Here is a 27,917-nt window from a genome sequence, read left to right on the forward strand (position 1 = left end):
CAATTCTGATGCCTGCGATACATTTCTGTGAGTGCAGTGACAGCTCTCACACCTGGTGCCAGCTGGTCATGGAAGACGAATCCAATTCAGAAGAAGTACGTACCTGGCGGGGTTCCTCCAACGACCCTGTCCCGCGCCTGTCAAAAAGTTGCTTTAATTGAATTCGCGACGCGTCTGGACGCGTCCCTCTCCGAGTGCCTCTGTCCCACCATCACCACATCTATTCTCTCGAATACCCCATCTCCAACCACACGAACCCAATTGCCGATACCACGGCTCCTCAATCAGCCAGCTGCGCTCTCAGTCGCCAATACCTTCCATACAGAAAGAGTTCCAAGATACCCATGAACAAGAACTAGACTACATCTCAAACACCAACCCCAAAATGGCCTCCTCCCTCGCCCCGAAGCCGCGGCCGAGGCCGGCGCACACAACAGGAACAACCCGTCTCGCCTACACTCCCTCAGGCGCCCGCCTCGTCACCGTCGGCTCCAACAATACGATCCGCCTCTACCGCACCCACCACGACGGCGAGCCCTTCAACATCGACGACTGCCCCGAGCAGAACTGTGCCGTCGCCGCTTCGGACTCCTTCTTCGTCGTTGGTTCAGAGGACGGCACTGTCAGCGTCTACTCGGTCGAGGACACTACTTTCGAACGCTTCCTTACCCGCACTTCCCTACCGGTCCGAGACGTCGCCCTATCCCCCGACGCAAAGTGGTGTGCCGTCGCCAGCGATGAGCTCACGGTCAAGGTCGTCGATACCCAAGACAATTCTCGCATCCGCGTTCTCAAGGACCATGGACGTCCGACAAAGCATCTTGCCTTTGATCCCAAGGGCGGACTCTTGGCGCTGGCATGTACGGATGGAATCATCTACGTCTACTCCATGACGGCAGAGACGCCAGAGCTGATCCGCAAGGTTGACGGCATCATTGGACCTCTCGACCCCGAATCTGAGAACTCGGCCAAGATCGTATGGCACCCCGATGGGCGGGCATTTGCGGTGCCTACCCCTATGCACGATGTTCAGGTCGTGTCCAAGAATGACTGGGAGAAGCAGCGGACGTTTGCCAACGGGCACCTGGGTGATGTCACAGCGGTGGCGTGGTCGCCTAACGGCGCGATGCTGGCGACGGCGGGCAAGGACGGAAAGCTCTTGATCTGGGAGACGAAGACACAGAGCGTAATTCAAAAGTTTGACTATAGCAACGTCATTGACATAACATGGCATCCCAAGGATAATCTGCTGTCGTTCACGACATCCGACGGCGAGGTCTACATCTACCCCAACCTCATCACGGAGCAATTCTCTAGCTTCCTACAGCTGCCTCGCCAGCCCGCACCCTTTATCCACGATCCCCTCTCCGAGATCTCCAACAACGCCAGGAGACCAGATGCCAACGGCAAGGCTGCGATCCCCAGCCGGCCTCGCCGCGATTCCCTGGGCAGTCTAGACTCCTTCCTCAACGGCGAAGACGGCTACGATGATGGAGACGGCTTTGTTGTTGACGATGATGGCGCCGGCTACTCGACTGGGCAAAAGAGGCCTCTCGATGGCGACGTCGACGACGGCGACCGCGCGAGCAAGCGCCGCCAGCTCGCGCTCAACTTCCATGAGGCCTTCCAACCTGGATCGACCCCTTGGCGCGGAAACCGCAAGTATCTGTGCCTCAACATGATCGGCGTCATCTGGACAGTCGACCAAGACGGCCACAACACTGTGACGGTAGAGTTCTACGATCACGAGTTCCACCGCGACTTCCACTTCACAGACACGTTCCTCTACGACAAGGCCTGCTTGACGGAGCATGGCGCCCTGTTCTCATGTCCGCCGCAAGAAAACACGCCCGCCACCATCTTCTACCGTCCGCACGAGACATGGACGCAGCGGACAGACTGGCGGACAGAGTTGCCCAAGGGCGAGGCTGTAGTTGCCATGTCGTTGAGCGAGTCCTTCATTACAGTTACCACAACCGCCAATTACGTACGCATCTTCACCCTCTTTGGGGTGCCGTACCGGGTCTACCGGCCCAAGAGCACACCCATGGTCACCTGCGCCAGCTGGCGTGACTATGTCATCACGATGGGCAACGGAGCCGTCGGCGCAGACGGCAACGCCCGTCTCCTGTACACGATCGAGAACATCAAGCGGGACGAGATCTGCCAAAACGAAGACACCGTCGCACTACCCGATGGCGCGACGTTGCAGAGCGTCTTCTTCTCAGATGTCGGCGTAAGTTTACACACCCCTCCTCCCTTTTTTTTTCGGACATAAGAGATGCAGTTTCGCTGACAGGCAGGGTACGCCGACTCAGGATCCTTGCATTTATGACTCGACAGGCACTCTGCTCACCCTGCTTCACTGGCGGAAGCCCTCGCGCGCCTGCTGGGTGCCCCTCCTTGACACAAAGCTTCTCCCGCGTCTAGCGTCGGGAAGGAAGACGGAAACCTACTGGCCTATTGCGGTAGCCGACAAGAAGTTTCACTGCATCATCCTCAAGGGCGGGGATCAGTACCCCTACTTCCCGCGACCGCTGCTGTCCGAGTTTGACTTCTCGGTGCCCCTCACCTCCGCCCCGGCGCCGGCTTCGGATGCGGAGGGTGCGGAGGGGGAGAACGCAGACGATGAGGAGGACGAGGGCCGTCGCGAGTCGCGCAAGCTGGAGCAGAAGCTGCTGATATCCGGCATTCACTCGGCCCAACTGCGCGACCTCATTGACCACACCGACGCCACGCACTCGCAGAGGACGGGTTTGGCGCGGCTGGAGCTCGAGCTCGACAAGACGCTGCTGCAGATGCTGGCCATTGAGTGTCGCGAGGGCGAGGAGCGCGGCATGCGGGCGCTGGAGCTGGTGGGTCTGATGCGCGATCGGACGGGCCGTATGGTTGAGGCGGCGGGTAAGGTTGCGGAGCGGTACGGACGGTCGATCCTGGGCGACAAGATCCGCGAGATCGGAGAGCGGAGAGTAAGCGGGATGGATGTCGACGATGGCGACTTTTAGACTTTTTCCTTCTTCTTAACCATCCATGGCTTGGATGGTCACCTCGGGAAGGAGGCTAACCCCCGTCACTCCCCATGTCGGGAATTGGGTTTCATGGTTGTTTGGATGGGTCCTTCCCGTCAGTATAAGGAAAGGCGTTTGGACGATGATACGATAGTGACTACTTCAAGTTCTGCGTTTGTCTTTTTTATTTTTATTTTTACGCAGACGTGAAATGAATGACTAGCTAATACAGAGGCGGTATCCGTACGGATAGAGGTTCTTTTTTTTGCTTTTGGGAGTCATCGTCGTCCATTTCGTATTCCTTGTAAAATGTTTAAAATACGGAGTCGGGACAGAGAGGTATGAATAATACGAGGAATAAGTACGTCGTGTTCTCCGCAAGGAAACGAAATATCACAGGGCAAAGGGCGGAGATCTGTCCGTGTCGTTGTTTTTGATGAGGATGTGTCGCGGTTCATCTCCCATACGTGGAACTCTCTGCAGCACAGGCACGAGGGCGGCACCCATGGCACCGGTCCTCGCGGCCTTTCCGAGCCGATGTTTTCCTTGTGTTGGACCGTAGTGTCGATATTTGACCTTTGATCGAAGTGTTTGCCCCCTCCCTTCCTTGGACATTAGGTTCTTCCAGAGAGTGCCCATCCTGAACTTAGAAGATGCCCCTGGATCCCCGGCCTCGAACGGCATAATGTCGGACGTGATGGGTGCATAAGCCCAAACACTCAACCCCCCGGATCCGACACTCCTCCGTGGAAAGTAAAGCTGCAACTCCGAAGACGAAAGGGACCAAAGCGACGACTCGACCACCATACGTACCGACTGTAACAACAAAAAGAAGATGTCTCTTGTTTGGTTTTGTGCTTCCATCCTCGTGCTGTAAGCAAGGATTTCTTGCGGGACCCTTGTCGAAGTATTTGCACCACCACAACCTCAACTTCTTTTCGATTAAGTTCAAGATTGAAAGATGTGTTGTCCCAAAGCCATGCCGCCTTCGTGTCATGTTTCTCTCTCGGCAGTCCAACCGAGACGCCATGGTCGTTCTCGGAAGACTTTGCCGAATCCCCAGCAGCACTCTTCGTCCCTGTGTGCGCGAGGACTGTGGAGGAGGAAAAGAGGAAGGGGCGGCAAGGTGCGGCCCGGATCCGGTACACGGTGACCATAGTTGGGAGGTCGATAGTGTGTCCGTCCCATTGCCTGTTGCTTTTACAATGAGGCCTAGGTGCCATGCTTGGCCGTGAGGACGGAAACCCCATGCTACGCACCTATTGACGCGTCGCCATTTGTTTGCATGCATGCTGTCGTGATTGCGACATGTTACCCTGTCCTATTTGCAGAACGGCCATACCGTAGTAAGACGTAGGCTACCCGCGGGATCTGTCCGGTGCAGACTAGGCAAGGGGGCGGAAGGATGAACAACCATACCCGGAATACGACATGGGGAATGCAAGAATTAGAGTTCAAGTCGAAAGGGGTAGATCTCGGTCATGGGCTTCTTCTTTGGCTTCGGATGTGTCGTTCCACGGAACCAGTCACCATGCTGTGTAGAGCAGGTTCGTGGAGCTAGTCTGCTCTGGGCCTCAATGTGGTACCCAAAGGCGCGCAGCGATTTGCTTGAAGAATTATTTCAGTAACTTGGAGATGAGACGAAAGATACACCAGGAGCTCCGGGTCGAACAATTCTCAAGGGGCATCCGGGAGCCAATTGTATGAGTCGAACTTCTAGAAGCTTGGTGATTCGCCGTCAGACGAGCGTCGACGTTACATCTTCAATGTTCTTCAGACAGAAAGAACGCTTGCTGCAGAAAGAGTTCGCCGGACCCGGGTCGCGTTACATCAAGAGCGGACCATGGAGATGGCCGGGGCCCTAGGTCACAGATGGTGGTGTACTCGTAGGGAGCCAGTGCTGGTCGAGAACACTGTCGGATCGACAATGTTGAGGTGCTCGATCTAACAGTTGCCTGTAGCAGCTTCCATCCTGACATGATGAGTGCGTTGTCCAGCAAAGTGTCCGGTCATCACACAAGGCTGGACGGATAGCGGTTCCGCTGAAACGTTGGGACTGCAGTTCGTTCGCTCAGACCGCCATCCACAAACTCCTTCGTTTGGGAAGAAGTCAAAAAGCTGGTTCAGGTGGATGCAAAGAGCTCCCAGGGAGGATTAGAGACTTACCGGTAGTGTGGCAGCAGCAGTCCGTCGTTGGAATGACCTGAATATGACGCTCGCTGGAGGGCACCATCCATAGGCGCATTTGCGATTAGGAAGAGTTTGCAGATGCGGATGTCGACTTGTAACGAGGTCAACGTTTCTGCGCTGAAAACCCCACCTAAACCTTGTTTAGCTAAGGGCACCCGAGGCTCAAAGGATGCGCCAAGACAGAGCTGAATGGCCGTGACATCTTGTTTTCAAAACAGAAGAGTATAGCAAGCTTTGAGGCGAGAGCCGGAGGGAATAGTCCCAGGCACGGTTGAAGACAGTCTCAAGCATGTGACTGTGACTGTGTCTGGATTCGCGGGAAAAGGCAACCCAATTGTATCCAAATATCGGAATGAGTGCCATGAGGAACCTGCTTCCAGTGCTCAGCGCTGACTGAGCGACCGGGGAGGGGTGCACTCCATTTCTCTTCAACGTTTGGAAGCACCCTTGTCTTGGCCCATTGGAATGCAAGAACTAGACGATAGCTTCGTGTTTTTCGCAGGAGCTTCTGAGACGAGTCCTGTCCGTAGTAAAGATCGTGACAAGCACACGTCGTCGTCTAGATTTGGACCAGGGCAGGGGTTGGAGGGGAAATTCAGGGCTTTTGCTCGACGCTTTGTCCCTCGGTCGAGTATGGCTGGCTGGCCCCTCGTCGGCCCGGTCCATGGTCTTCCAGCTCCCCCATTCAACTCTCAATAAAATATTTAGAGTAGGCAATGATTCAGAGGCCGAGGATGGCGTAAGCCGCGAGAAGAAATCGGACAGTCTGCGGAGAATTTGGCGTAAAGACGCCGATATCCTCGCGCTGACATCAGCCAGTTTGACATTGAAATTGAGGTGCCAGATGGGCCATTTGATGTTGAGTAGCTGCAGATCCTCGTTGTCGCAAAGTTCCTTAGCCTCCCGTAGGCACAACGTATGGCAGGCCGCAAACTCCCTGGTTGCTGATCAGTGACCTCCTCGCTTCTGATGTCAGCTCTCAAGCAGGGTATAGTAACGAAATAGCGTTTTCATGGTTATCAAGTCCCTTTGGTACGGCACAGGGGTCGGCACATGCCTGCTGAATCCTGATGATTCAATCTTGAATCTGCGCTTCCAGTTGCCTCCTCTGATTCATCACGGACTGCATGGATCCAACCTCTTGATTCGTTTGTCCGTGATGAAGGCTCTTGCGGCTGGTGAATAGCATCTCGAGAGCTTCCGGCCAAGAGCAATGCGATGTTTGCTTAAATCGACTTTTGTCCTATGGGTCTCTGTGCGTTCCTCCTTGACACAGAGTGATCATTGCGCGTGTACTGCATCAACGGGCCCGATTGTCAACTAGGCATCTAGGCACCGAGCTCACGGCCATTCTGCTAGATTCTGCTAGGGTGGTCGGTTGAAGGCGAATGGCTTTATCGTGTCTGCCCTCGCCGTCTCGCGCGGATTGTGGATATTATCGCGAAGAAGCGAAGCCGTTGAAACAGAAGTGCACCGTCTGGCCGGTTCGAATCTTCCGCAATTCCTGGACTGACTGTGGTCCTGCGTTAGCTGCCACAAGCACCGCACCACCACTAGCTCGAACCTCTGGTTAAGATGACGGCCTGCTTTGAGCGGCGCGAAAGCAACCTTCATTGGGTGAGTGGCAGAGGCCATCATCACGCCACGGTAAGACACAGGAAGCAAAAGGGCTTGCGCAAAAGCCGCTCTGAAGCACTTGCGTGCTCAATTTGATGAGGAATGGCTCTCCACATGCCACATACTGGACCGTTCGCAGTGCTACAGAGCACAGGCCCGAAGCGAAGACAGCCAGGCACAATCTCTTGGCCAGTCGGCTTCCAGGATAGTCGACAAAGCCCACGGTTGATCGAGATTCGACACCACTCTAGGGAAGCAATGCAGCTCCCGAGTGGCTTGTCAGTTGTAAAAGCATCTGCTCGTGCCCGGGGGAACTAGGCCCTGGGACGGGGAGCTTGGGGACCTTCGGCTCGGTAAGAGTCCCGCCAGTTTCCCTTGTCGTCTCCCTGCCGTCGAACGGACACAGACGTGACATGTAGTCAACGAACCGGATTGTTCAGTTGGGCAACGGATAGATAGGCTGGTGTTGTTGAAGCAGAAAGAAAGCACAGAGCATCTCGGTAGCAGCATGATCCAGCCCGCACGGCTCGTAGGATCCTGGCGTGCACCAATGTTTGCTTCTGCGTAGTGGTGATGGCTAAAGGGTGAGGTGGTGGTTGTGGTGTAGGACTGAGTAGAATCTGTTCCCTCTCGTTTGGGTCAATCGAAACCTGATACTGACCTTCCAGCTGCAGCCGGTCAGAAGCTGTGGAAGGGGGTTCTGCCTCGCAGGTTTGGGCATCGCATCTCATTCTCAGCAGAAGATGAGCTTGGTTTGCTAGGATGGTGTCTTCCCCACCCACACCCCCTCCTGGTCGCGGCCGCATCTAGGCATCTAGGAGACGGGGTTGGCTGGAAGACTATGATTGTCGCAGATGGTAATCTTGTAGCTTCCTGGACCGGGCGATTGGAGAAGAGATCTTGAGCTGCATGACTGAGACAGCGTGTCAGAGAAACGAGGAGTTGGGGATCGAATGACGGGAAAAGAAAACAAAAACGGACTTTAGAGTGGAGAGGACAGTCTAAGGGGGCACGGGAAAAGTTGAACGGATATCCACATGATGTGCATATGCCATGGCGTATCCGAAGGCAACATGCTGGGAAATCGACAGAAACGTTGAATCGGTTGTGCCTGCGTGCGGGCTGATTGATCCTGGAGGAGGCGATTGAAACCACCAAAATTTGGTCTAGAGAACGACTAGGTAGAGGGAGGGCAAAGGATGAAATTGAGATACTTTGAATACTCAACATGCATTGCAGTGGAAGGGTCGCTAAAGCTTCGGCTTCATGCCCCTTAAGATGGCATTTAATCGAATTAGAAAGACCGACGAAGAAACGAAGCTGAAAAGAAAAGAGCAAGAGACGGGATGCGCAAAGAGGAATCGAGGCCACATGCAACGAAGAGTTGAGACCCGTGGTGTCTGACTGTTTGTTTAACGGAGGTAAAAAGACACGAGGCAAGGAAAAGCAAAGCAAGTAGAAAGGTGCCTCGTGCTAACCCTTCCTCATACCTACCACCTTACTCCGAGGTGTCAAGTCGGCAAGAAGACATCTCCATCTACCTTACCTTGCACCTTACCGATACCTTCCATTATCTTCGGAACTTGACTGAGGTATCCGAGGCACTACCTGCTATGACTCTGCCTTGACTGGTACAGGATATGCAAAGACTCTTTCCTTCTTTACATCCAAGGCTAACAGCCCGAATGTACACTTACTGGGTAAGGTAGGTGAAATGTTCAAAACTGACAAATCAGAGGGAATGAGTAAAACGAAATACGCGTCTCTGGGTTTAATGTTCCCGAAGCAAGCACATGTCTTGGCAACTGGAAGTCGAGAGATGGGTTTTAGAGCTTCAAAGCTTCGAAGAAGCAGACGCGCAGCTAAGGTAGGTACGCCAGGACCACACACTTGATGCCATGACGCCGGCTCCGACCAGCGGCTGAGTAGAAGATGTGCTGCTAAAACACAGTCGAGTTGACGGTCCATCATCCGGCGGTCTTAGGGTCCCTTACGGGCGGGCGCTCCAAAGACCGGCCCATGTCTTTTGTACGCCTTGAGTGGGTGGTGTACCTTTTGCTCGCTCATCGTGGCTCAAACCGTCAATCGAACTTCTTCTCCAAGGCAACTGCAACCTCATGTGGTAGTTGTTGACCTGCAGTCATGCGGCTGTCAATGCAGAGAGTGCTGCTCAGGCCCCAGAGATGTAAACTTCAATATGAGAAGTCGTGTGGTACCTTCTCTCTATCTGTACGCAAAGGTACTCTGTCCTCGATGGGACACCTAGCAGGGCAGAAAACGACAGCCAAGGGCAGATAGGCGCGGACTAGACTCAACGCAGGGTACTTGACCCGACGTCACTCGTTGCCCTATCTCTTTACCTTGTGTCCGATTGGCGTCGAAGTTTGTACGACACTGTTGCGAACCCTCGGTCTCATCAGTAAGAGACATTACCTGCTGTCATGTACCTCTTTGATGCTCCAGACATCGTGCGGCTGAAGCTCTTTGTGCTGCTCTAGACCTGGTGGGCATGAGCAGATGACTGTGACTAACAGCATCATGAGCTTCGCCAATCGAAAGTCTGGACTGCCTGGAGGATGAAAATGTCGATTCTCTCCCTGCCTGCTAAAGTACTTCATCATAATGTTTGACGCGTTGTGAATTTGAATTGCATGATAGCAAAGACCTGGCAAAAGAAGAAGCAAACTTGGCCAAATTTGGAAAGAGTCTCGTCAGGGGTTCAGACATCAGGACTCGCATTTCATCTCATCTTGACGGGGCTTCAACGCCTCTTCGATTCAGATTCATGGCGTATGTAGGTACCTAGACAGACACGGACAGACGAGCCAAAATCTGACCCTGAGCGGTACGGGATCCCGGCGGGCGCTATCCATCTCAACGTGCGTTGACTGCCCACAGCAAGAATACAATACCTAGAGGTGTATTCGTCCATACTGAGAGGCACGGGACGATACATGCAGGAGAAGAAGCCTTTTGAGACTTTGAGTAACTGGCTGGCAGCTCACCCATCGGCCTTAACCTTGTTCCTTTGACCCTGTTCCGGAGAATGCCACTAGGGACCCCAGCATCTACACCCACATCCAATTCTCTATAGGAGGGGGTGCGCCTTGGGATCCCAGCGAGGAGAAGACGACCCCCCCTCCAGCTGTGCCCACCCACCCATTGGTTTGAATGTGACCTTTTCCTGCTTTCCCACCTGTCCATTCCCATTTTCAGCTGGCGGGGACCGGACCCCCCTTCCCCCTTCTCTCCTGAGCTTCCACGGTATCTTCCATTGCACATCTTCTGTCCTGCCGTGCCACCTGCCCTGTGGTGTGCAGCAGTGTAGGGTAGGTAGGTACGTGTGTGTGTGTGTGTGTGTGTGTGTGTGTGTGTGTGTGTGTGTGAGCGAGATGAAAGAAAAAAGGCAAAGATAGCGCGTGTATACCTATGTACGAATATGTCCCATGTGTTTGTGTGTGAATAAGAGAGTGAGATATCTCATGTCTGTGGTGAGGTACCTACTGTACGTACCTTACCTGGGGTGGGTGAGTGAATGATTGCGGTAGGAAAGAAGAAGTCAGTGACCGAGCAGGAGCTCCCGTCGTCTCATCGGTACCTTAGGTACTTCGTACCCCTAAAATTCGCTGCTGCAAGGTAAAGTGACCTGGGACCCGCCCCATGCAAGGCCGTCCATCTCACACGCCCGCGGATGCCCTCCCACCCCCTCCTCCAGCCCAATCAGCAAGCTTCCATCAACAACGACACTTTCCCCGACCTGAACATTCTGAACATCCTCACTTGGTGCTCATGGTGGGACGGGCGCCACACCTCCCTCCTTCTCTCTCCCACTTTCGGCCATTGACATTGGATAAGATCCCTTTTTTTGATTTCTATTACTTTTGCCTTCTCCTTTTCCCCCCCTCATTACTGTTACTGTGCTTGGGCTCAGCAATCAGAGCTGCACATGAACCACTCGACTCTCGCACTCCTCCTCCCACACATGCTTCTTCGGCTAAGGTACTGCTGCCCTTGCTCCCTCTCTTCTTCCTTCAACCTTGACCCAGACACACGACGAAAGGTAAGGTACCTCAAAGCATTGGGTTTACCGACTGACTGACACATCGACGCCGCAATTAGACCGGTCCACTTAGAAGCTGACTGCTGGATCACAGTCTAGAGTACACGCTACCTGACACCATCCCGCAATTCTTGTGGCACTTGCTCTCCTTAATCAGGCCTTCTTTCTTCCTGTGTTCTCGCAGATCCAACCGACTATCGATCTAGTCGAGCCACTTTAAACCTTCGCCAGCAGCAGCACAAGCAGCACCAGCACCACAACCACCCACCCCCAGTCTCCCGTCCTTGTCCCTCATTCGTCGTCATATTTCCGGCCGCCCTGGCCTTCGGTAACCCTTCTCCTTCTCTTCGAACTCTAGAACTTCGACACTTCCATCTCTCTTGCATCACGCATCCCTATTTCGCTGAGAGTACCGCCACACATCTGGACGAGGAGAACACCCCCGAATCTTTACCTTCAACTCTGCCAATCTGGACGCATTCCAGCAGATCCATCCGCTTGGCAGTCCCCCGACGTTGGAAGCCTGCCGGCACCTGGAACAAAGGCCTGCTGTCTACCTTACCTAGCAGATCCGAACCACGGCTGGACACTCCAATCTCCAACCCGCTCACCCACTCGCGCTCGCCTGCTTCAACCAACGTCGCTACCGTTTCCCGCCAATCCAATACAAAGGCAAACCTTCTTTGCGAAGCTGTCTACGGGCTTGAAAGCACCGCTCAACACAAGAATCGATTCGAGCAGCCACCCGATCCCATACCTCCCGCGATAGACCTATCCCATTGTCTTTCTCTGCGCGCATCGCTGCAGAACCCGCCCGCATCGCCTTTACCGTTCTGCGAAGCCATGAGGTGAGACAAGCCCCTCAACCATCTTCTCAAACCCACCGCGGCCGCCCTCGATACCGCTCCAACTCTTTCTCCTGTCTTCCCTGCCATTCCCAAACCCGCATTCTCTTCGCAATCCATTGCGCCCGTGTCTCTAGAGCTAACCGGATCCTTGCGTCTTGCAGAGGGGATGGCCACAGTGACTGAGAGTCCGCAGAGAGCTCCTCTGCCTGCTAACGGTCATGCCGATCTGATTCCGAATCGCATTGTACCTATCCCAACCCCGACCCCGACCATCCAAATGTCTGCTCCATCTCCCGGTGAGCCTATGGAGATCACCTCCTCCAACAACGCCAGCACTACCTCTCCTTCGAGTAAGAACAACGACACAGACGCCAACGGCACATCCAAGCACACGTCGCCTACAGACCAATCCGCGCATAACTCGATCGCCATGCCCGCCGCGCCCGCAGCTGCGGCTGCGGCCGTGCACCAGCCAAAGATTGTACAGACAGCTTTCATACACAAGCTGTACAGGTGAGTAGGAACCTAGAACGTTGTTTAGTAGAAACATAGCTAACGCTGTTCAGTATGCTGGAGGACCCCAGCATACAGCATTTGATATCATGGTCAGCGAGTGCCGAGAGCTTCGTTATGTCACCGTCTGCGGATTTTTCCAAGGTCCTCGCGTAGGTTGACACGCTATCGAATACATCCTTCACCTACTCACTGCCCACTAGTCAATATTTCAAGCACACCAACATATCCTCCTTTGTCAGACAATTGAATATGTACGGGTTCCACAAAGGTTCGATAGCACCTCCTCTGGCCACATAATGTCCTATGCTAATCGATGCAACAGTGAGCGACGTTTTCCACACTACAAATCCCGAGACCGCCTTGTGGGAATTTAAACATGGAAACGGCAACTTCAAGCGAGGCGATCTGGTCGGACTACGTGAAATCAAACGGCGAGCTTCACGTCATGCTCTTGTCCACCGGGAATATCCCAACTCAAAGCCGAGCCCTTCACAGCCCGGAACACCTGCGGAACCGATGCCGCCCCCAAGCGATGGCTCCGAAATGCGTATGCCGGGACTAGAGCATACGTTGTACGACCTCAGCATGCGATTGCAGAGAAGTGAAGAGAATGCCCATTACATGCACATCAAGCAGCAAGCGGTGATGGAGACAATGTCGCGACTGCTCCAGTTCAACCAAGAGTTATCGAGAACGGTCCTCAGTCTTGTCCCTAGTCCCGACAACCCAATGCACCGGGATGGTGAGTTGCGTCTCTTGCAATCCACGTAGCTTGTAACTAACACCACACGAACCAGTTCTGAATTTGCAATCGGAAATGGCAAGACAGGCCGACATGCTCCGAACTATTGATGATCCCCAGGAGTCGCCATTTGCAAGCAGTCGAGCGTACTTCACCAACGTGGAGAATGCACCAGTTTCGCCGCGGCAGTTACCCCAAGATGACCCGAGACGAAATGCAAATCTTGCTGTTCCCCAGCCCAGAGGGCAGAATTTCTACCGTCCTCCCGTGCCTTCAAACCTTTCAATCAGCACGCGAAGGCCCTATGGCTCGATTGGTGGTGGATCAGTTGGGAGTGGTTCAGTGCCACAGGCCTCATCTCCCTTGCGGGGGGCGCCGCCTCCGCCTCCTCCGGGGCCGCATCCCTTGGCCCAGGTTGAGGGGCCTCCTGGAAGTCTGGCAAGACGTCACACTTCGGCTGATATACGTGCACATGGGTGGCAGCCCAGTGCTCCGCCGCCGTTTGCTTCGGGACCTCCATCAGGACCGCCTTCCGGTCCCTGGCCATCTTCGCCCAGTCGACTCGCCCCCGAGGACCAGCGTCTGAGGGAGTCATTATCCACCTACTCGCTGCAAAACGCGACCCAAGTACGACCTCTATCGCGACCGACCACACCTCCTGGCGCGCCCTTCTCGAATGGCGGTGGAGGGGATACGTTTGGCAACTGGTCGTGGAACTCGGCCAACCGGGACAACAAGAATTTGGCCATTAGGGATCACTCTGGACCACCCACGCGTCGCGGAAGTATGGCGCATATCCTCAACCCCACTGACACGGCTGAGCGGGACGACGAGGACGAAGATCCCCGAGGCGACGATGATCGGAAGCGCAAGCGTATGCAGTGAGCAAAACAACTGCCTCCTTCGGTGTCGTCCGTTGGATCTTTATGCATGGCACACCCCTCGGGCGCCTGCCCGTACATTTCTATATCAGATAGACACAACTATCCGATGATTTCCTGGAAATATTCCTTTCATTGTATAGAACAAAGGGGGATCATATTCGAGTCAGTACACGATTTGCACAGCTGCATATCTACAACCAAAATTTCAGGATCGAGACCCGGAACACACACGAAGCCAACGGCCACTACATAATACAATTGACCTACGGTCAACCTCGACTTCCAACCGGATTTCTGAACCTTTCACATCGTCAAAAAGTTTCACATTTATATCAACCATGTGTTATTCAATGCATCACGGCCGAGTTGCGTGAAGCAAAAACACATCATAAACCAGCACCCCTAGTAATTCAGCGTCACAATGGCGTCTCATCAAGCAGAACAAGTGCGGATCCCACATCTCATTTCACATTATTCACTCTCGGATGGAGGCTGTGTGTTTGCGGTCGGAGCTCAGGAGACGGGATACCCAAGGGACGTTAGGCGGCAAGGTTTGTTAAGATTTGTCCAAAACTGTCCATATCGGGGTGTAATTGGCGACAGCTGCATTTGGGATGCGGTAGGAATGGGAAATCATTCAGAAAAACATGTTCACATCTAAATATTGAGGCATTTGGTCAGAAGCAGCAGCTATGTGTGGCTTGTAAATGGCCTGATGGCACATGCTCAATAAGCCTTGGCTAGATCTAATGCGAAGCTGCCATGACCAATATTGTGACTACCAGCCAATCTGCGGCAGTTGTGTGATTCGACAGTTTCCGAGACTTATCGCTGATGCCTGCCGCACATGCAGTTCCCAGAGGGTCTCAAGGGATGAGAGCGGCGTTCTCGGCGAGATGATGTCCCGGCATCTCGGGTCAAGGGAGTTGCAACATGTCGTCGATCCGCAGTTTGCCCTCGTCATGTGCGGACTATGATTCCTCCTAGGCCACTGGTATCTCTTGTGCGGCCCCGGCGTCACCTTCCGAGGCCGCCGCGGCGGCCGCCAGCGTGTTCTTCTTGTTCTCCTTGTTCCGCTTCTTCTTGTTCCTTTTCCTTTCCTTTGCGGCTTCGTCTGTCTCGGGTCGCTTATCGGCCTTCCCCTCGGCGGGGTCTATCGCCGCTATCGCTTCCTGGTCGTGGGCCGGACTAGGGACCGGAGCATGCTCCTTGCTGTCTTGCAGGTTGTTTTGTATTTGGTCTTTGATGTCATTCAATCCGCCCTCGCGCATCTCGACATCGCCTCGTGCGGCCGGGTGTTCGAGCACCTCGCGCTCAGGAGACTCCTGACGGACCTTTGTCTTCTTCTTGCTCTTACCCCAGCTGCCCCTCCCTTCTTCCTCGTCGCTCTCGTCATCTTGTAGTCTGCGCTTCTTCAGCGCCGCGGCGGCGAGGGCTTTGGGATCGTCTGCGCCGCGGCCTCCGCGTTTGTTGCCGAGAAGGCGGCGGCTTAGATCCCGCGTTGCGGCGGAGGTAGCCTGGTCCACTTTGGGGGTAGCGAAGCCGAGGCCTGTGTTTGGGTTTTCGAAGCGGAGGTCTGCGTCGTCGGCGGCAGCTCGGGGACGGCTTGTTGTTGAGGTGGTTGTGGTTGTAGTTTCGGTTGAGGAAACGGGTTTCGACATTGATGAGAAGGTGCCTGGCGCAGCGCTACTGGGTGTGATTTCTGAGGTTGATTTCGAAGAGGATCGTGCCAGGGAAGGGTATTTCGCGCGCATCGAGGTGAGGAAGGTTGCTTGTTTTGCGGAGGCGAGGGAGATGCGGTTGTAGAGGGCGTTGAAGTCTGCTGAGGCGGGGAGTTTGGGCGCTGCCGCGGAGGCGGACGGCGAGGTTGGCGCCATTGTGTGTGTGTATAGGTGGTCTAGTATCCTAGATTGTATGGAGAATTTGTTTTTTTGGTCATCCGAAAGACTCGAGATTCTGGTAATCCGAGTGCGTGGGCGATCTCGAGGTTGCGACAGGTTGAGGCTGTTGACGATCGGCGTCTAGAAGATGCGCAGAAGCGACGGGAAAGAGAACTAAAAAATTTGGGAACTGGGGAATCTGTTGGCTCGTGCTTGACGTCTTATCGCACCGCTCCCCTTTCGTCTATCTTAGCGTGGATTTTTCGGGTGCGCGGGCCTGAAAATCGAACGAGCAGGGGGGGAGGTGTTCCTGCTGCGGGCAGCGGTGCAACCTTCTCCACAAATCGAACGTTGAAGGATCGTTTTGCAGTGTGACGGGCAGGAGCGGGCAATTTTTCGACGTCGGCCCCGCTCCGGGTCCGGGCCGAGGACGGGGACGGTCCGATACGGAGGAGGATGTTAGTGCATTTGATGCAGGTCCCAATCCTGGAGGAAGCCATCGACAGCAGTCATTTCCTTCTTCCAAGGTCATGCAAAATCTCTGAGTATTATACGATTGGGGAAGAGAATTTCAGGATCCAGAGAAAGTACCTCTTGGTGGCGTGTTGGTGAAGTCAAGTACTGAAAGCTGAAAAAAAAGACGTACCTAGGCTAGGTAAGTAAGTAAAGGCGCCAGCGCAACCTCAGGATTTTCTTGACCTACGTGGAAGCAAGGAGGAGGAATCTGAAGATGAAGCGAAGGGGAATGTGGCTCGCACAATGAGGACCCGATCGGGGGAGCGTAATTCTCAGGATGTCAAATTACGGGCGCCTTTCGAATGATCGCGAAGGAGCCTAGACTACCCAGAGGCATCGCTTTCGTCGAATACCTAGTCTCTCGAACGACTTCAGTCGCCATTTAAGAACAGTAATTGTATAGAAGGAGGAGTCTGTATTATCAATTCGAAGTACATGCTCGCGCGGCGGACGTGAAAATGGCCAAGAAAAGAAAGAGTGGCCACGATGGGATTCGAACCGCCAAGGACCTTTAGCATCCGAGCCCTGGAGACTAGAAGAATCATGCAGGCAACATAATAGTACTTAGCATAGCAGGCAAAAGAAAATGCATGCGAATGACAAAATGGCAAGATATGGTGCTGAAGTGCGACGCCGGGGGCGAACAACAGTCTTTAAATGGCAGGTGGCGAGCGTCGATGGGTGAGTTGGGGCACACTCAAACCTTTCGGCCAAGTGCACCCTTCACACCATCCCCGACAGACGCTCCAATGTGAATTGCTATGAAGGGTTTGGACTGCTGTGGGTTGAGGCAGGTGACGGTCATGGGATGAAAGGCCATGGGGCGGACGAAATACTCAGGCACCAGCGGCACAGAATACTGTCTAGCCCCCTTCGTTTTTACTGAATCTAGATTGCGAGCCATCTATGATGGACAAGCCTGCTATTTCTTTACGCCCACCTCAGGAAAATCTGAATGAGGCTACACGACTGCCGTGGCCTTTCAAGCCTGGCGTCTTGATGTTGCTAAGACGACCACAGAATCCCCGATCAATGCAGCTCAAATCTCTCCACGTTCACGGAACCGTCACGCAGCATCGTCTTCGCCTCGTCATTCATCATTCCAGCTACCCAACACGTGCCAACCAAGCTCCACGATGTCTCCTCTCCAGTCTTCCTCAAGATGACAGGCACCGAGGACCCTTTCAGTATACATACGACATCCCCAGCTTCCGCCATGTCCTTTCGGGAAACGCCAATGTAGCTGTCCCCAGTTCCCCCGATATGCAACATCCCGCGGTCACGCCAGTCCCAGGCAGCCACGCCCGATTTTACCTGGTCATGGACCTCAGGTGATAGGTTGTCCTCTGGATTCCACTCCACGAACCTGTTCAACCATGGACCCTCGATGCCGTGGCCAGAAAGGAAAACTTCCGAGATGCTGCTATTAAACGCCTCGCTGTTGCTGTCGTCCAGACCGAGTAGCTCAAATAGGTGCTGCTGCCCTAAAGTCTCCTCTGCGAATTCTCGATCGATGTACATCAAGTAAAACAAGAAGCCGAGAGCCATCTTGGCTTTAACGTCGGGATGTTGAAAGAGGATAGCTTCACCGCGACCGCCTGATTCGAACACCGCGCGGAACACGGCTTCCTGCGCAGTCATTCCGTTCGGAAACCGAATATTGCTGGTTCCCAGCTGTTCGATGATTTTGACAAGTTTGTGCTCAGTGTCGAATAATGTTGGCTTCGGGAGATTGCGAACTACCTTACCGATACGAATGCCGGACACCAGTAAGTGCCTGTCGCCAGTGACAGAAGCACCTAAGACATCTGACTTGAATAATCCATTATCAGCATCTCCTGTGATTGGCTCGAACGACCTATTGGATTCTCTCCATGCGCTTGGGTAGTTCGGAACCCATGTCGGGAGGTCTACTTCGACGGGTAGTTGAGTCGCACCCATGGTCATGTGTAGGCCAGCCATGGGAAGAAGCTCGAGCTCTTTGCCTTGCCCTGTTCGTTTCCAGAATGCAAGGTATTGGTCAAAGTATTCGACATATACCGATGCGACCGAAACTTCTGGACTGTAGTCAGGAATCAGAGTCAACTTGGTGAGACCGAGCAAGCCGTAGATGCTATCCTTGGGATCGGTGGCGGAGAGGGTGTGGTTCCAGCTCATCAGTTCCCAGGCCCAGCTCTCCCACTCGTCCGCACCCAGCATTTCTGGCCTCTTTTGCAGGTGCTTTGCCTTCATGAGCCGCATCGGATTGTGCCATGGCACCCTATCGGACGACGTGATGCTGAGCCAGGCAGACTCCACCATCCATGAAGGCTTCTGCAAGTAGTGGCGAACCTCCTTCAGCCTTCCAATCCAGCTGCACGTGAGGAACAGCGCGATCCATTCAACGGAGGACTTGCCAGACAACAGGACCAGATTCTCTGCCAAGACAATTTCCTGAACGACCCATACGCGAAACCAGTACGGTAGGTTGAAAAGTGATCGAATGCTTTTCCACGACTGATTGGAATGCCAGTCATTTTCGGGTCCTATGTCAGCCACGATGAGCTGTGGCCAATCTTTCATCCAGCTGATCAGATCGTGCGGCTCGATTCCTCCAATGTGGCGTCGTCCTACCACTTTGTCCATTTCATGAGCCACCAGGTTGATCGTCTCAAATGCTGCGCCAATCTCCTCGTCGTCCGTTCCGAGCCACGAGAACACGAGCTCGGCACTCGAGTAAATTCGGCGCATCAGTTGTACTTGCTGGTTTCGCTCTGCGACATCTTGTTGGTTGATGCAAAGGGCATCCACCCAGACTCTAAAGCCTTGCGGATGTCGGCCAGGAAATGTGTCTATCCAATGATCTTGAAGATGCTGAAGAGCGTTGAACAGGTTCTTGGTTGCATGAAACTCTTGGCCGTTCAACAGGATGGTCTCAGTGATGGAAGCATCACCCCAAACGTATGATAGGGCTGTGTATGCGGGCTTTTCATCGAGGGATACCGAACTCAGTCTCAAAGATGGCTGACCAGAGAAGCTGACATATTCGAGAAGCCTGATTTCTGACTTCCCAGTATCGAGGGGTTCATACAGCGGCATTGCTTCCTCCAACATCTTGCTAGCTTGTTAGGCGCCTTTCAAGAGGTACACGGTAGTCACCTAGTCGAGATCCTGACTGTTTTGTCCCATCGTGGCGTGCCTGATAAGGCCATTCGTGGATTGAAGCCTGCTGTCAGATACATCTCGCGGGGATTCGTCCTATTCTGGTAAGGTGGTCGGCGTGAGGCAGGGGAGTTGTGCAGGCGAAGATGGTGTTGGGACTTGCTTGGAACAGGGGAGCTCCATTGGCTGCACGAGCCATTCGATGCACCTGCAACACCTGCCACAAGGCGGCGGCGCCCGAGACCTCCCCGCTGGTACCTTGACTGTATTCCTGCTATGCCTATCATTGCCACTGCTACTCCTACTGCCGCTTCTACTACTATGATATTCTATTTCCTACATTCCTTAGAGAATAGACCTTAGAGAGCGAAGATCGGTAATAGTAAAACTGGTTATCGTTATAGGAAGGCGGCTAGTCGTGCGGGGAACGACATTCTGTTCTGTTACCTACTTATTACCTCTAAGGCTCTGCTATCTGGTGAACCTAACCATCCAGGTTGATATCAGGGAGGAACCGGATTGGAAGTAAACTCAGTCTGCCGCTTTCCAGACGCCGTGCTACCTACCCTACCTACCTTAGGGCTATCTCTATCTGCCTCTTACCTCCTCATAATATTCCTCTAGTATGAGCCACTGGAAACACCATCAACCGCCCAACTACACCCACTATCCAACATTCAACACCATTGTAATAATCTACACCAAATAGTCAATAAAGATGAGCAACGTTAAAGAGTAGGACGGTAAAAAATCCGTGCCGGATGGTGCCCCTCAAGGCAAAGCCATCCCACAACACACCAACCAGCACTCAGATTCTGCTCAAATCTCCCTGGGTCGGACACTATTCCAAGAGAGGGCCGGTATCGATGATATCAACGTGGTGAATCTCTGACGACCTCATTCCAGAACCATAGCCCAGTGTGTGGAGAGCTACTCCAGCGGGCTCGATAAATCCCGGACGCAGCCTTCAGAAACTAGATATGGATTCCGATACAAAGCTCTGAAGTACTATGGGGGACAGTCCAACCAATATCAATCCGCAGAAATCGACAATGATGGCGGCCAGATGGGAATCATGTTGGCCGAATCGAACTCGCACTTCTGGTGTCACGCCACCGGCTCATGGATGTGTCAAAGAAGAAAAGAAAAGAAGAAGAGGGGAGTGTTCAAGTTTACCCAGAACCCGCTCAAGTGCCATACCGTTGCACACATTGTGCCGCATTTCATTTCACGAGCCTACATATGAAGCTCTTGAGGGACCTGTTCCGGGAGATTATGACGGACGGGCCAGACGAACCGGCGAATGCGCTTCTACTTTCGGAGGACATTAAGGGCTATTTCGACTCGTATGAGCTAGTCGTTGTGCCCGTCAATCCAGAAGAAAAGCCACTCACACGATGGAAGATCGACATCCTCGACAAGGACATTGAAGACGAGACTGTCCAAGGCAGAAACCTCACACCTGGTGGACGCGAAGCTGTCCGGATCCAAGATCTTCAGGACAGAGAGGTGGAATTCCTCAACGACAATCGGCCGGTTGCAGGACTTTTACATCTCCATTTTCTCACGGCACTTATCCGCTTGAAGAATACCAATACGGCGAGCTGGAAAGACGCCAGGGAGAAATACTTCCCTCATGCCTCATCCTCCATTCGAGTCACCCAGCTCTGATCCGAGAAATCCCTGGACGATTCGGACGAATAAGCCCAGGATGACTCTGATGAAGACGTGTGGGACGAAGCCAAGAATGAACTTTAGAAGTCCAACACTCAACCCCTCCGACAGGGGTATTGATTCGACCCCCTGGCGGACAAGGCAGCGTCGCCTGAGACTTCCCCGCGGACGATGAGCGGGGTCCTCTAAAACACCTCTAACTCAATTATGGATGGATTGTTTTCAACTTCATATCACGGCCACCGCCGCAGTCTTCTTCAAGTCAGCATCAACCATGCTGTATATCCGTGAGAGGTATGAGAAGTTTCCAATCTCAATAAATGTCATCTCCATTGCTTGAACTGAAGCCTGACTGTTCCATAGAGTCTGCCTTGGTGGCTAGAGCCAAAGTATGCCTTCAGTTGGCGAGGCACGCGAGAGTGAGTGAGTGTGGCTCGGAAGCTCTTGATAAGAGGTAGGGAAGAATTGGGGCTCCAAGAGCTGCTTACCCCCGAAATCCTCGAAGCCTCGGTCTGAGATTGAGTCCTGCAGCTTGACCTACCATTCCTTCAATCTTCAAACAACTAGTCATCATTTTCGTGTAACATTGGCCAATGTAGCACCGAGAAAAGAGCGATAAACCAGGGTTGTGGCAGAAATGTCCCTCATAATCCGATGTGCCGATGTATCCCTCCCTCTCGAGGACCGAATCAATTGGGGATAGTGAGCGGCTCAGCAACCCATCACTTCTTTGCTCGGGTTACAGCAAATCAGAACACAGAGACACCACATGGCCCAAATTGTGGCTGGTTGCCTGTCGTTTCTGCCTCCGAGCATCACGTCGGCCAACGAAACAGAAGCACTAGCCACATCATGCACGTTGAAGCTTCCATTGAGGCCCTCGAATTTATTAGCTGCAGAGCACCAGCCACAATCTCTCCGGGGACAGTGACGGACTTTCCGCAGTGGCTCCGACTTCAACCACCGGCAGGTCTTCATTTCCCCGACAAGAGACACATGCGACGTCTCATTGAATGCCGGTGCCGTGTTCTTAGCGCCTTGGAGACCTCTGAGAACCGTGTGGTGGAGCCCACAAGATTATCCCTCATGATCGCTGTGGCTTATACCATGCATGGTGGGCAGTATGTGACCAGTATTCTCCCCGGGTCCCAGAGTCTTATTCCCCAGTCGGCACACGAGCTTCTCCTAAAGGAAGGTGTCGAGTGTCCTTGCATGTTCTCGAAGGATGAAAGAAGACCTTGTCAGGGGCTCTCGAACGGGGACGATACCGCGAAGGGTTTAGACGCCCCTCCACGACTTGCCACGCACCGGGTTTCTGGGACGTTCGAAGTGGGTGTAACGGCCCGTAGCCTTGGGAGGAGCAAGCCGGGTTGGGTCCGGTACGGCAAGGGGGTGTGAAGCAGGATGCGAAGTTGGTCATCTCCAGTCTGGGGCAAATCACCGGCCAACGGTAGGATGGCGGTTAGGTCAAGTCTAGGTGCGAACGGCCGCGGATCGCCGGCGGACCATTGTGTTATTGTCCCTTTCTAGAGCTCAATGGTTTTTGCTCTGGTCAATCTGGCTTCGACTACAGTATTTGGCAGGTCGCCAGTACCTCATTTCCGTCCCAGGCCAGTTCGCCTGGAGCTGACTGCCGTTATGTACAGTCCTTCCAGCCGCACTTGGCCAAGGTTTTGATCTTGTATAAGACCTTCTTCTCACCAGTGTCGTGGAAGATATTGTTCCAGAAAGTCAAGGTCACTGAGTTTCAATGTAATAACTTCAACGAGCAATCTTATTTGTTGCTCTGAACAACGGCCATGTCTTCTCCTGGTTCTAGCCCTGATCATGGGGGGTACGTCAAAAGTTCTTTTCTGTCCATTGAAAAGACTGTATTGACATTGATTCAAAAATAGGACTTCCACTCATTCTCGAGTCAATCCTCTGGATAACTTTATACCTCGACAATCCCAGCTGGCTCGTTTTCAGCAGGAACACCCCCAAGACGGCAATATACTCGTGCCTCTCTCCCACAATCCTCGGGACTTGAAATCTGCCATCGATCATCACAAAGGTCGTGCTACCCGAGCCATCAAGTCTTTCCAGAAGAGCTTTATGAAAGCTATGTCAGACGATTCAACCAATCCACCAACCGAAAAGACCAGCTCCACTGGAGTAAACCACAACAGTAGCTGAAGTCGGGCTACTAGCACAAGTGCTGAAGCGGGAAGCTTCAATTGTTTCAGACAAAACGTTTCACCTAGATCGCTGCTCACGCAGTTGATATCAAAGAAGCGCGGAACAGATTTTCTAAGAGTCAGGAATGCGAACTGCAGGTGGATCTGCACGTGTAAAGATATATTCAGCCATGAGGACGGAGGAGAAGGTCACACTTTAGAAGAGTAGAGGCTTTGGGCTATTCTGGTCTCTAATTGATCTAAAACTCAACTTCCCTTCATTGTTTCTGACCTTTGCCCCCGCTGTTTTAAGCAAAGACACGTTCGTTTGTGATGGTTGTAATGACAGATGGAGACAGGGCTGCATCTCGAAAGGAAAGAGGTGATTAGAAGCGCATGCGCGCTCTCCTACCCATGGGCCCAGCTACATTTCGAATTGGGCAGTTAATACCAACCTTGAACGAATCCATATCACCTTGCATCTTGCCAAGTATAATTCCCCAAAGACCGACTGTATCTCCGCCGTTCCGGCCGTGTTAGGCTTGAAGGCCGGCCGTCCAAACCTGTGTATGCACGAATGGGTTGAGGAACAACATCTCGTCCAATCGCTTGATCAACATGAAGTTCGAGCAACCAACAAGTGGGGTTGCTGGCGCTTACATCGCACGGATACATCGTTGTGAATGCACAACAGGCACCTCGCTGCCAACAGCTTCGGCTAGGAAGCAGCATTTTACCCCGTCTTTCCCTTCAACCTTGGTTCAGTGTGTTCTCCCAAAGCTACCCCTTTGTTCGAAACAACATATACAAGCTGCGCAATACATAAGAAAAGCATGGCCGAAACTACAGACAATGTTCCAGCCAACGTACGAATTCCAATTTTGACATAAATTCCAAGCCATAGTCTGGGTTAACACGGCAGATAGAATCCTCAAGACAGCGATGGCGCCTCAACTATAGGTGTCAGTGTCAGTATCTTACGCAAAAGTTGGCGAATCCCGCTTTGTTGACAATAAATAGTCTACCGATCATTCCCTGGCTTCTTTACGGTCAAGTATCCTTGACTATCGGAGGGAAAACGGACGCACGTATCACAGAGTCAGTGATGGAAGTAAGTTTACCTTGGTCGTCAGCTCTGACAAGTGGTTACTAAGACCATCGAACAGAGTACTATCTTCCTAACGATGAGGTGAGATATTTTGCGCATCTCTAGAAGTCGTTTTGACTTACTTAGACGCACAATGCAGACGGAACAAGACCGTTTAGGTACGTGCTGTCCTAGTCCCAGAATTGCGGACGCGCAAGACAATAACACAACATAGATTTCGCCAATCATTTGTGGATAATTACATGAGACGGAAAGCTGTGTAACTGCCCTAAAGTCAAGGGCGCCAGGCGAGTCTTGGATGCTGGAGCTGGCACGGGCATCTGGGCTCTCGATTATGGTAGGTGGAATGGCTTGAAATCCCTTGGTACGGTATTCTAAGCTCATTTGCTAATGATTTGACAGCGGATGCTCATCCCGAAGCAAGCGTATGTCGAAGCAACTTTTCCTGACACACTGAATATCATTGAAGAGTTAATGTAGGTCATTGGTGTTGATCTGAGCCCTATTCAACCCGTCTAGTGATTATCTATACGTTGGTGTCATGAACTGGATCATGTTTTGACCGGTTACAACAACATTCCGCCCAATTGTCGCTTCGAAATCGATGATCTTGAGAAAGAATGGACTTGGACAGAGCTCTTCGACTTCATATTCGTCAGATCAATGGTTGGAAGGTTTAAAAGCTGGCCAGAAGCTATCAAGAAAGCCTACGAGTATGCGCTCCTCTCTGGTTCGTTTGTGGGATTCTGCTTGAACTAACGCCAATTTGAAGCAACTTGGAACCGGGAGGGTATCGTGAGATTCAAGACAACGAGTTCCCCATCTTCTGCGATGATGGTTCCATGCCCGCAGACTCTCAAGTCTTGAAGTGGACTCAGCTCATTGTTGAAGCTTTGGACATTGTGGGGAAGCCAATGACTATTGCGCCTACTTTCAAGCAGTTGCTCGAGGATGCTGGGTTCGAAGATGTTCAGGGACGCCAAGAGAAATGGCCCATTAGCCCGTGGCAACAAAAGGACCCAAGACAGAGGGAGCTGGGAATCTGTTCCCGAGCGGGTACCATGGAAGGTATTGAGCCGATTTGTATGGCCTTGTTCACGCGCATGCTTGGCTGGACTCGAGAAGAGGTTTTGTTATTTTGCGCTGGAGTCAGGGAGGAGTTGAAATAGCAGACCGTTCACGGCTACTTCAATGCGTAAGTATTTGTTCGTCGACTCACGCTTTGCCGTTCAGTACGGGTTAATTAACTGATCGGAACAGATATGCTGCTTGGGGCCGGAAGCCTGAGAAGAAGTAGAGAGAGGAGGAGGAGGCTAGTCAGATATTCGAGATACTCGGCACACCCTTCATTTCTAATACACACTGCATGATCCTTCAATATGCTAGACTTGCAGTTCATGAATAAGACGGCATTCACGCCTGCTCGGTGTGAGTTGCAAAATCCCTAAGAAAGCGTGGCAGGTGAGAAACGCTGTACTGTTGTACCATGTGACACTCGCAAAGGACAGTGTTCAGAAAGAAGCTGATGCTTCGGCAAGATCCCTGGGTCATTCAACCGCTACTAACACTGAGCAAGCCCGAGAGTGTTGGAACTTGCTTTCATAATCCTTGTCGTACACTTAGCAAACATGCAGACCTAGTGATACGAAGATAGCGCAGGCCAATCAAACTAGTTAGATGTTGGCCTCTAAGCGGGTCTAGCGGTTGGTTGTTGGAAGTGCAGAAGAATGGTGCCGTCTCGTCAAGGGCAGCAACGACGCAAGCAACGATCGACTCTCCTCCCTTCCCCTCATCTATCCAACTGCATTCTTGAATCTATGATTGCCATCCTATGATAACCAAAAGAATCTGAACCTATTCACAAGCCACTATGGCAAAGGACGCACGACTTCCAGCCAACGTGAGTGCAGGGCCATCCTTCACGTGGACGGACAAGTGTACTAACTTCAAGGATAGAATGATCACACTGACGATGATACCTATTTCATAGGAGGATCTGTGTGTCACATAGACTCCTGATAGATTCTCCTGCTAATCACACGACTTACTGGCTTCCTTGCGATCCAGCATCCTCAACTATCGTAAAGAGAACGGCCGAACATACCACAGGCTCAGTGATGGAAGTGAGTGTCCTTCGGATTGAACGTTTGACAGGCCACTTACAACGCTTTACTTCAGGCTATAATCTTCCCAACGACGAGGTGCGCCAAGGTTACCAAAACTCGAGAGACTAAGATGCTGACTTACGATGTAGCAAGAACAGGACCGCCTAGGTACGTATTCTGAGTGAAAATGTCTGGAGCAGTAGACAAAGTACTAACCCTTTGGACAGACTTTGCTCACCACCTTTGGAAGTTAACTTGTGATGGCAAATTATGCAACTGCCCAAAACGGTACGGCGCAAGAAGAGTGCTTGACGTTGGAACTGGAACTGGTATTTGGGCTCTCGCATATGGTAAGTCTGCTGAGTGACTAAGAGGGCAATTCTTTTGAGATACTGATGATACCAAAGCGGATGAGAATCCAGGAGCATTTGTAAGACGAACAAGGTCTGCGAAGTCAACTTCGACTTACAGATACACAGGTCCTGGGTGTTGACTTGAGTCCCATACAGCCTGAATTGTTAGTCAACTTGAAAAAGATGAGAAGGGTATCGGCATACTGACGTAGCAGCGTCCCTCCGAGTTGCCACTTCGAGGTTGACGATATTGAGAAGGAGTGGATTTGGTTAGAGGCATTTGACTTCATCTTTGCTAGATCGATGAACGCCTCTTTCAAAACTCGCCTAGACTTTGTACTCCAAGCCTTCAGGTTAGTCGCTAAAGCTCTGCTGTAGTCTCACATTCAAATATAACTGACGATCTGGCAACGGAGGAATCTTGAACCCGGTGGGTACTTGGAAATGCAGGATAATGTCTTCTGTTTGCTCTGTACCGACGGGACTATGCCGGAAGATTCGTTGATATACAAGTGGTCTAAGTTGCTCGTTGAGAGCACTGAACAGATTGGACAGCCACTTGATGACGCCCCGAGATTCAAGAAGATGCTCGAAGACGCTGGATTCGAGGACGTGCATGAGAGGAAGGAAATTTGGCCGATTGGGGCTTGGCCCGCGAAGGTTACCAAAGAGCATGAGTTGGGCATGTGGTGCCAATCTATCACTATGGAAAGCCTTGAAGCTCTCTCGCTTGCCCTGTTTACTCGCGTTCTGGGATGGTCGCGGGCGCGAACGTTGGTATTCTGCGCCGGGGCTCGAGAGGAATTGAAGCAACAAAATATCCACGCCTACTTCGATGTGTAAGTCAATTACTGGATCTTTTAGTGGGGGCGTTGACTGATCATTCTCTAGCTCTGCAGTCTGGGGTCGGAAACCTGCAGAAAAGTAGACGGATTGTGCATGATACTTGGCAATCTCCTCCTTCAATCGATGTCCTTATTTGACATTCTTTCTATGATGAAGCTGTGTGCCTTTCAAACATAGACGACGAACCCTTGACGCCTGTTTCACTGTTGAGCATATCCGTTTGTGACATTGGAGATATCGTAACCGGTGTGATATTCCGTCACTTGCGCAACC

The 27,917-nt window shown here is 52.5% G+C and overlaps 11 protein-coding genes across 11 annotated transcripts; 7 read left to right on the forward strand and 4 right to left on the reverse strand.

Annotated features, from left to right (window-relative positions):
* Positions 1-172: 172 nt before the first annotated feature.
* On the forward strand, positions 173-3,251 carry BDP55DRAFT_667453 (WD domain-containing protein). The gene is made up of 2 exons (XM_060575168.1): positions 173-2,236; positions 2,319-3,251. Exons 1-2 carry the CDS (start codon positions 386-388, stop codon positions 3,003-3,005), a joined length of 2,538 nt encoding a protein of 845 aa, XP_060428367.1. The 5' UTR covers positions 173-385; the 3' UTR covers positions 3,006-3,251.
* A 150-nt stretch (positions 3,252-3,401) lies between these two features.
* Positions 3,402-4,165, reverse strand: BDP55DRAFT_633179 (uncharacterized protein; the record flags this gene model as incomplete). Its single annotated transcript, XM_060572519.1, has 2 exons — positions 3,402-3,747; positions 3,822-4,165. 2 exons carry the CDS (start codon positions 4,163-4,165, stop codon positions 3,402-3,404), a joined length of 690 nt encoding a protein of 229 aa, XP_060428368.1.
* A 3,244-nt stretch (positions 4,166-7,409) lies between these two features.
* On the reverse strand, positions 7,410-8,205 carry BDP55DRAFT_183546 (uncharacterized protein). The gene has a single exon (XM_060565835.1). It carries the CDS (start codon positions 8,043-8,045, stop codon positions 7,494-7,496), a length of 552 nt encoding a protein of 183 aa, XP_060428369.1. The 5' UTR covers positions 8,046-8,205; the 3' UTR covers positions 7,410-7,493.
* A 3,290-nt stretch (positions 8,206-11,495) lies between these two features.
* BDP55DRAFT_183650 (HSF-type DNA-binding-domain-containing protein) lies at positions 11,496-14,076 on the forward strand. Its single transcript, XM_060565836.1, has 6 exons — positions 11,496-11,723; positions 11,885-12,236; positions 12,290-12,388; positions 12,440-12,507; positions 12,562-12,981; positions 13,037-14,076. Exons 2-6 carry the CDS (start codon positions 11,890-11,892, stop codon positions 13,864-13,866), a joined length of 1,764 nt encoding a protein of 587 aa, XP_060428370.1. The 5' UTR covers positions 11,496-11,723; positions 11,885-11,889; the 3' UTR covers positions 13,867-14,076.
* A 772-nt stretch (positions 14,077-14,848) lies between these two features.
* Positions 14,849-15,742, reverse strand: BDP55DRAFT_729749 (uncharacterized protein; the record flags this gene model as incomplete). Its single annotated transcript, XM_060579614.1, has 1 exon — positions 14,849-15,742. The coding sequence occupies one exon, from the start codon at positions 15,740-15,742 to the stop codon at positions 14,849-14,851; it is 894 nt and encodes a 297-aa protein (XP_060428371.1).
* Positions 15,743-17,061: 1,319 nt separating this feature from the next.
* BDP55DRAFT_667463 (heterokaryon incompatibility protein-domain-containing protein) lies at positions 17,062-19,767 on the reverse strand. Its single transcript, XM_060575169.1, has one exon. It carries the CDS (start codon positions 19,352-19,354, stop codon positions 17,291-17,293), a length of 2,064 nt encoding a protein of 687 aa, XP_060428372.1. The 5' UTR covers positions 19,355-19,767; the 3' UTR covers positions 17,062-17,290.
* Positions 19,768-20,677: 910 nt separating this feature from the next.
* Positions 20,678-21,073, forward strand: BDP55DRAFT_633183 (uncharacterized protein; the record flags this gene model as incomplete). Its single annotated transcript, XM_060572520.1, has 1 exon — positions 20,678-21,073. One exon carries the CDS (start codon positions 20,678-20,680, stop codon positions 21,071-21,073), a length of 396 nt encoding a protein of 131 aa, XP_060428373.1.
* A 294-nt stretch (positions 21,074-21,367) lies between these two features.
* On the forward strand, positions 21,368-22,675 carry BDP55DRAFT_183715 (uncharacterized protein). Its single transcript, XM_060565837.1, has 2 exons — positions 21,368-21,370; positions 21,440-22,675. Exon 2 carries the CDS (start codon positions 21,731-21,733, stop codon positions 22,472-22,474), a length of 744 nt encoding a protein of 247 aa, XP_060428374.1. The 5' UTR covers positions 21,368-21,370; positions 21,440-21,730; the 3' UTR covers positions 22,475-22,675.
* Positions 22,676-23,435, forward strand: BDP55DRAFT_183716 (uncharacterized protein). Its single transcript, XM_060565838.1, has 2 exons — positions 22,676-22,910; positions 22,972-23,435. The coding sequence occupies exons 1-2, from the start codon at positions 22,876-22,878 to the stop codon at positions 23,249-23,251; spliced, it is 315 nt and encodes a 104-aa protein (XP_060428375.1). The 5' UTR covers positions 22,676-22,875; the 3' UTR covers positions 23,252-23,435.
* Positions 23,436-24,065: 630 nt separating this feature from the next.
* BDP55DRAFT_633185 (uncharacterized protein) lies at positions 24,066-25,509 on the forward strand (the record flags this gene model as incomplete). The annotated part of the gene is made up of 7 exons (XM_060572521.1): positions 24,066-24,098; positions 24,253-24,343; positions 24,399-24,421; positions 24,480-24,498; positions 24,615-24,709; positions 24,743-24,816; positions 25,113-25,509. The coding sequence occupies 7 exons, from the start codon at positions 24,066-24,068 to the stop codon at positions 25,507-25,509; spliced, it is 732 nt and encodes a 243-aa protein (XP_060428376.1).
* Positions 25,510-26,047: 538 nt separating this feature from the next.
* BDP55DRAFT_183748 (methyltransferase domain-containing protein) lies at positions 26,048-27,765 on the forward strand. The gene is made up of 11 exons (XM_060565839.1): positions 26,048-26,240; positions 26,297-26,338; positions 26,391-26,463; positions 26,519-26,541; positions 26,595-26,613; positions 26,673-26,795; positions 26,853-26,875; positions 26,925-26,962; positions 27,014-27,151; positions 27,215-27,637; positions 27,690-27,765. The coding sequence occupies exons 1-11, from the start codon at positions 26,211-26,213 to the stop codon at positions 27,724-27,726; spliced, it is 969 nt and encodes a 322-aa protein (XP_060428377.1). The 5' UTR covers positions 26,048-26,210; the 3' UTR covers positions 27,727-27,765.
* The last annotated feature ends 152 nt before the right edge of the window (positions 27,766-27,917 follow it).

The sequence above is a fragment of the Colletotrichum godetiae genome (assembly GCF_030913485.1).
Source record: "Colletotrichum godetiae strain CBS 193.32 chromosome Unknown BDP55scaffold_26, whole genome shotgun sequence".
In the NCBI taxonomy this organism is placed as follows: Eukaryota; Fungi; Ascomycota; class Sordariomycetes; order Glomerellales; family Glomerellaceae; genus Colletotrichum; species Colletotrichum godetiae.

Excerpts from the sequence above, each read along its gene's own strand:
- BDP55DRAFT_667453 (XM_060575168.1), top strand. The coding sequence starts at position 386 with ATGGCCTCCTCCCTCGCCCCGAAGCCGCGGCCGAGGCCGGCGCACACA. Across the intron at positions 2,237-2,318 it reads TCTTCTTCTCAGATGTCGGC|GATCCTTGCATTTATGACTC; the intron begins GTAAGTTTACAC and ends ACGCCGACTCAG.
- BDP55DRAFT_183546 (XM_060565835.1), bottom strand. The coding sequence starts at position 8,045 with ATGTTGAGTATTCAAAGTATCTCAATTTCATCCTTTGCCCTCCCTCTA.
- BDP55DRAFT_183650 (XM_060565836.1), top strand. The coding sequence starts at position 11,890 with ATGGCCACAGTGACTGAGAGTCCGCAGAGAGCTCCTCTGCCTGCTAAC. Across the intron at positions 12,508-12,561 it reads TATGTACGGGTTCCACAAAG|TGAGCGACGTTTTCCACACT; the intron begins GTTCGATAGCAC and ends TCGATGCAACAG. Across the intron at positions 12,982-13,036 it reads CAACCCAATGCACCGGGATG|TTCTGAATTTGCAATCGGAA; the intron begins GTGAGTTGCGTC and ends CACACGAACCAG.
- BDP55DRAFT_667463 (XM_060575169.1), bottom strand. The coding sequence starts at position 19,354 with ATGTTGGAGGAAGCAATGCCGCTGTATGAACCCCTCGATACTGGGAAG.
- BDP55DRAFT_183715 (XM_060565837.1), top strand. The coding sequence starts at position 21,731 with ATGTGCCGATGTATCCCTCCCTCTCGAGGACCGAATCAATTGGGGATA.
- BDP55DRAFT_183716 (XM_060565838.1), top strand. The coding sequence starts at position 22,876 with ATGTCTTCTCCTGGTTCTAGCCCTGATCATGGGGG. Across the intron at positions 22,911-22,971 it reads TCTAGCCCTGATCATGGGGG|GACTTCCACTCATTCTCGAG; the intron begins GTACGTCAAAAG and ends ATTCAAAAATAG.
- BDP55DRAFT_183748 (XM_060565839.1), top strand. The coding sequence starts at position 26,211 with ATGGCAAAGGACGCACGACTTCCAGCCAAC. Across the intron at positions 26,339-26,390 it reads CCTATTTCATAGGAGGATCT|GCTTCCTTGCGATCCAGCAT; the intron begins GTGTGTCACATA and ends CACGACTTACTG. Across the intron at positions 26,796-26,852 it reads TATTTGGGCTCTCGCATATG|CGGATGAGAATCCAGGAGCA; the intron begins GTAAGTCTGCTG and ends ATGATACCAAAG.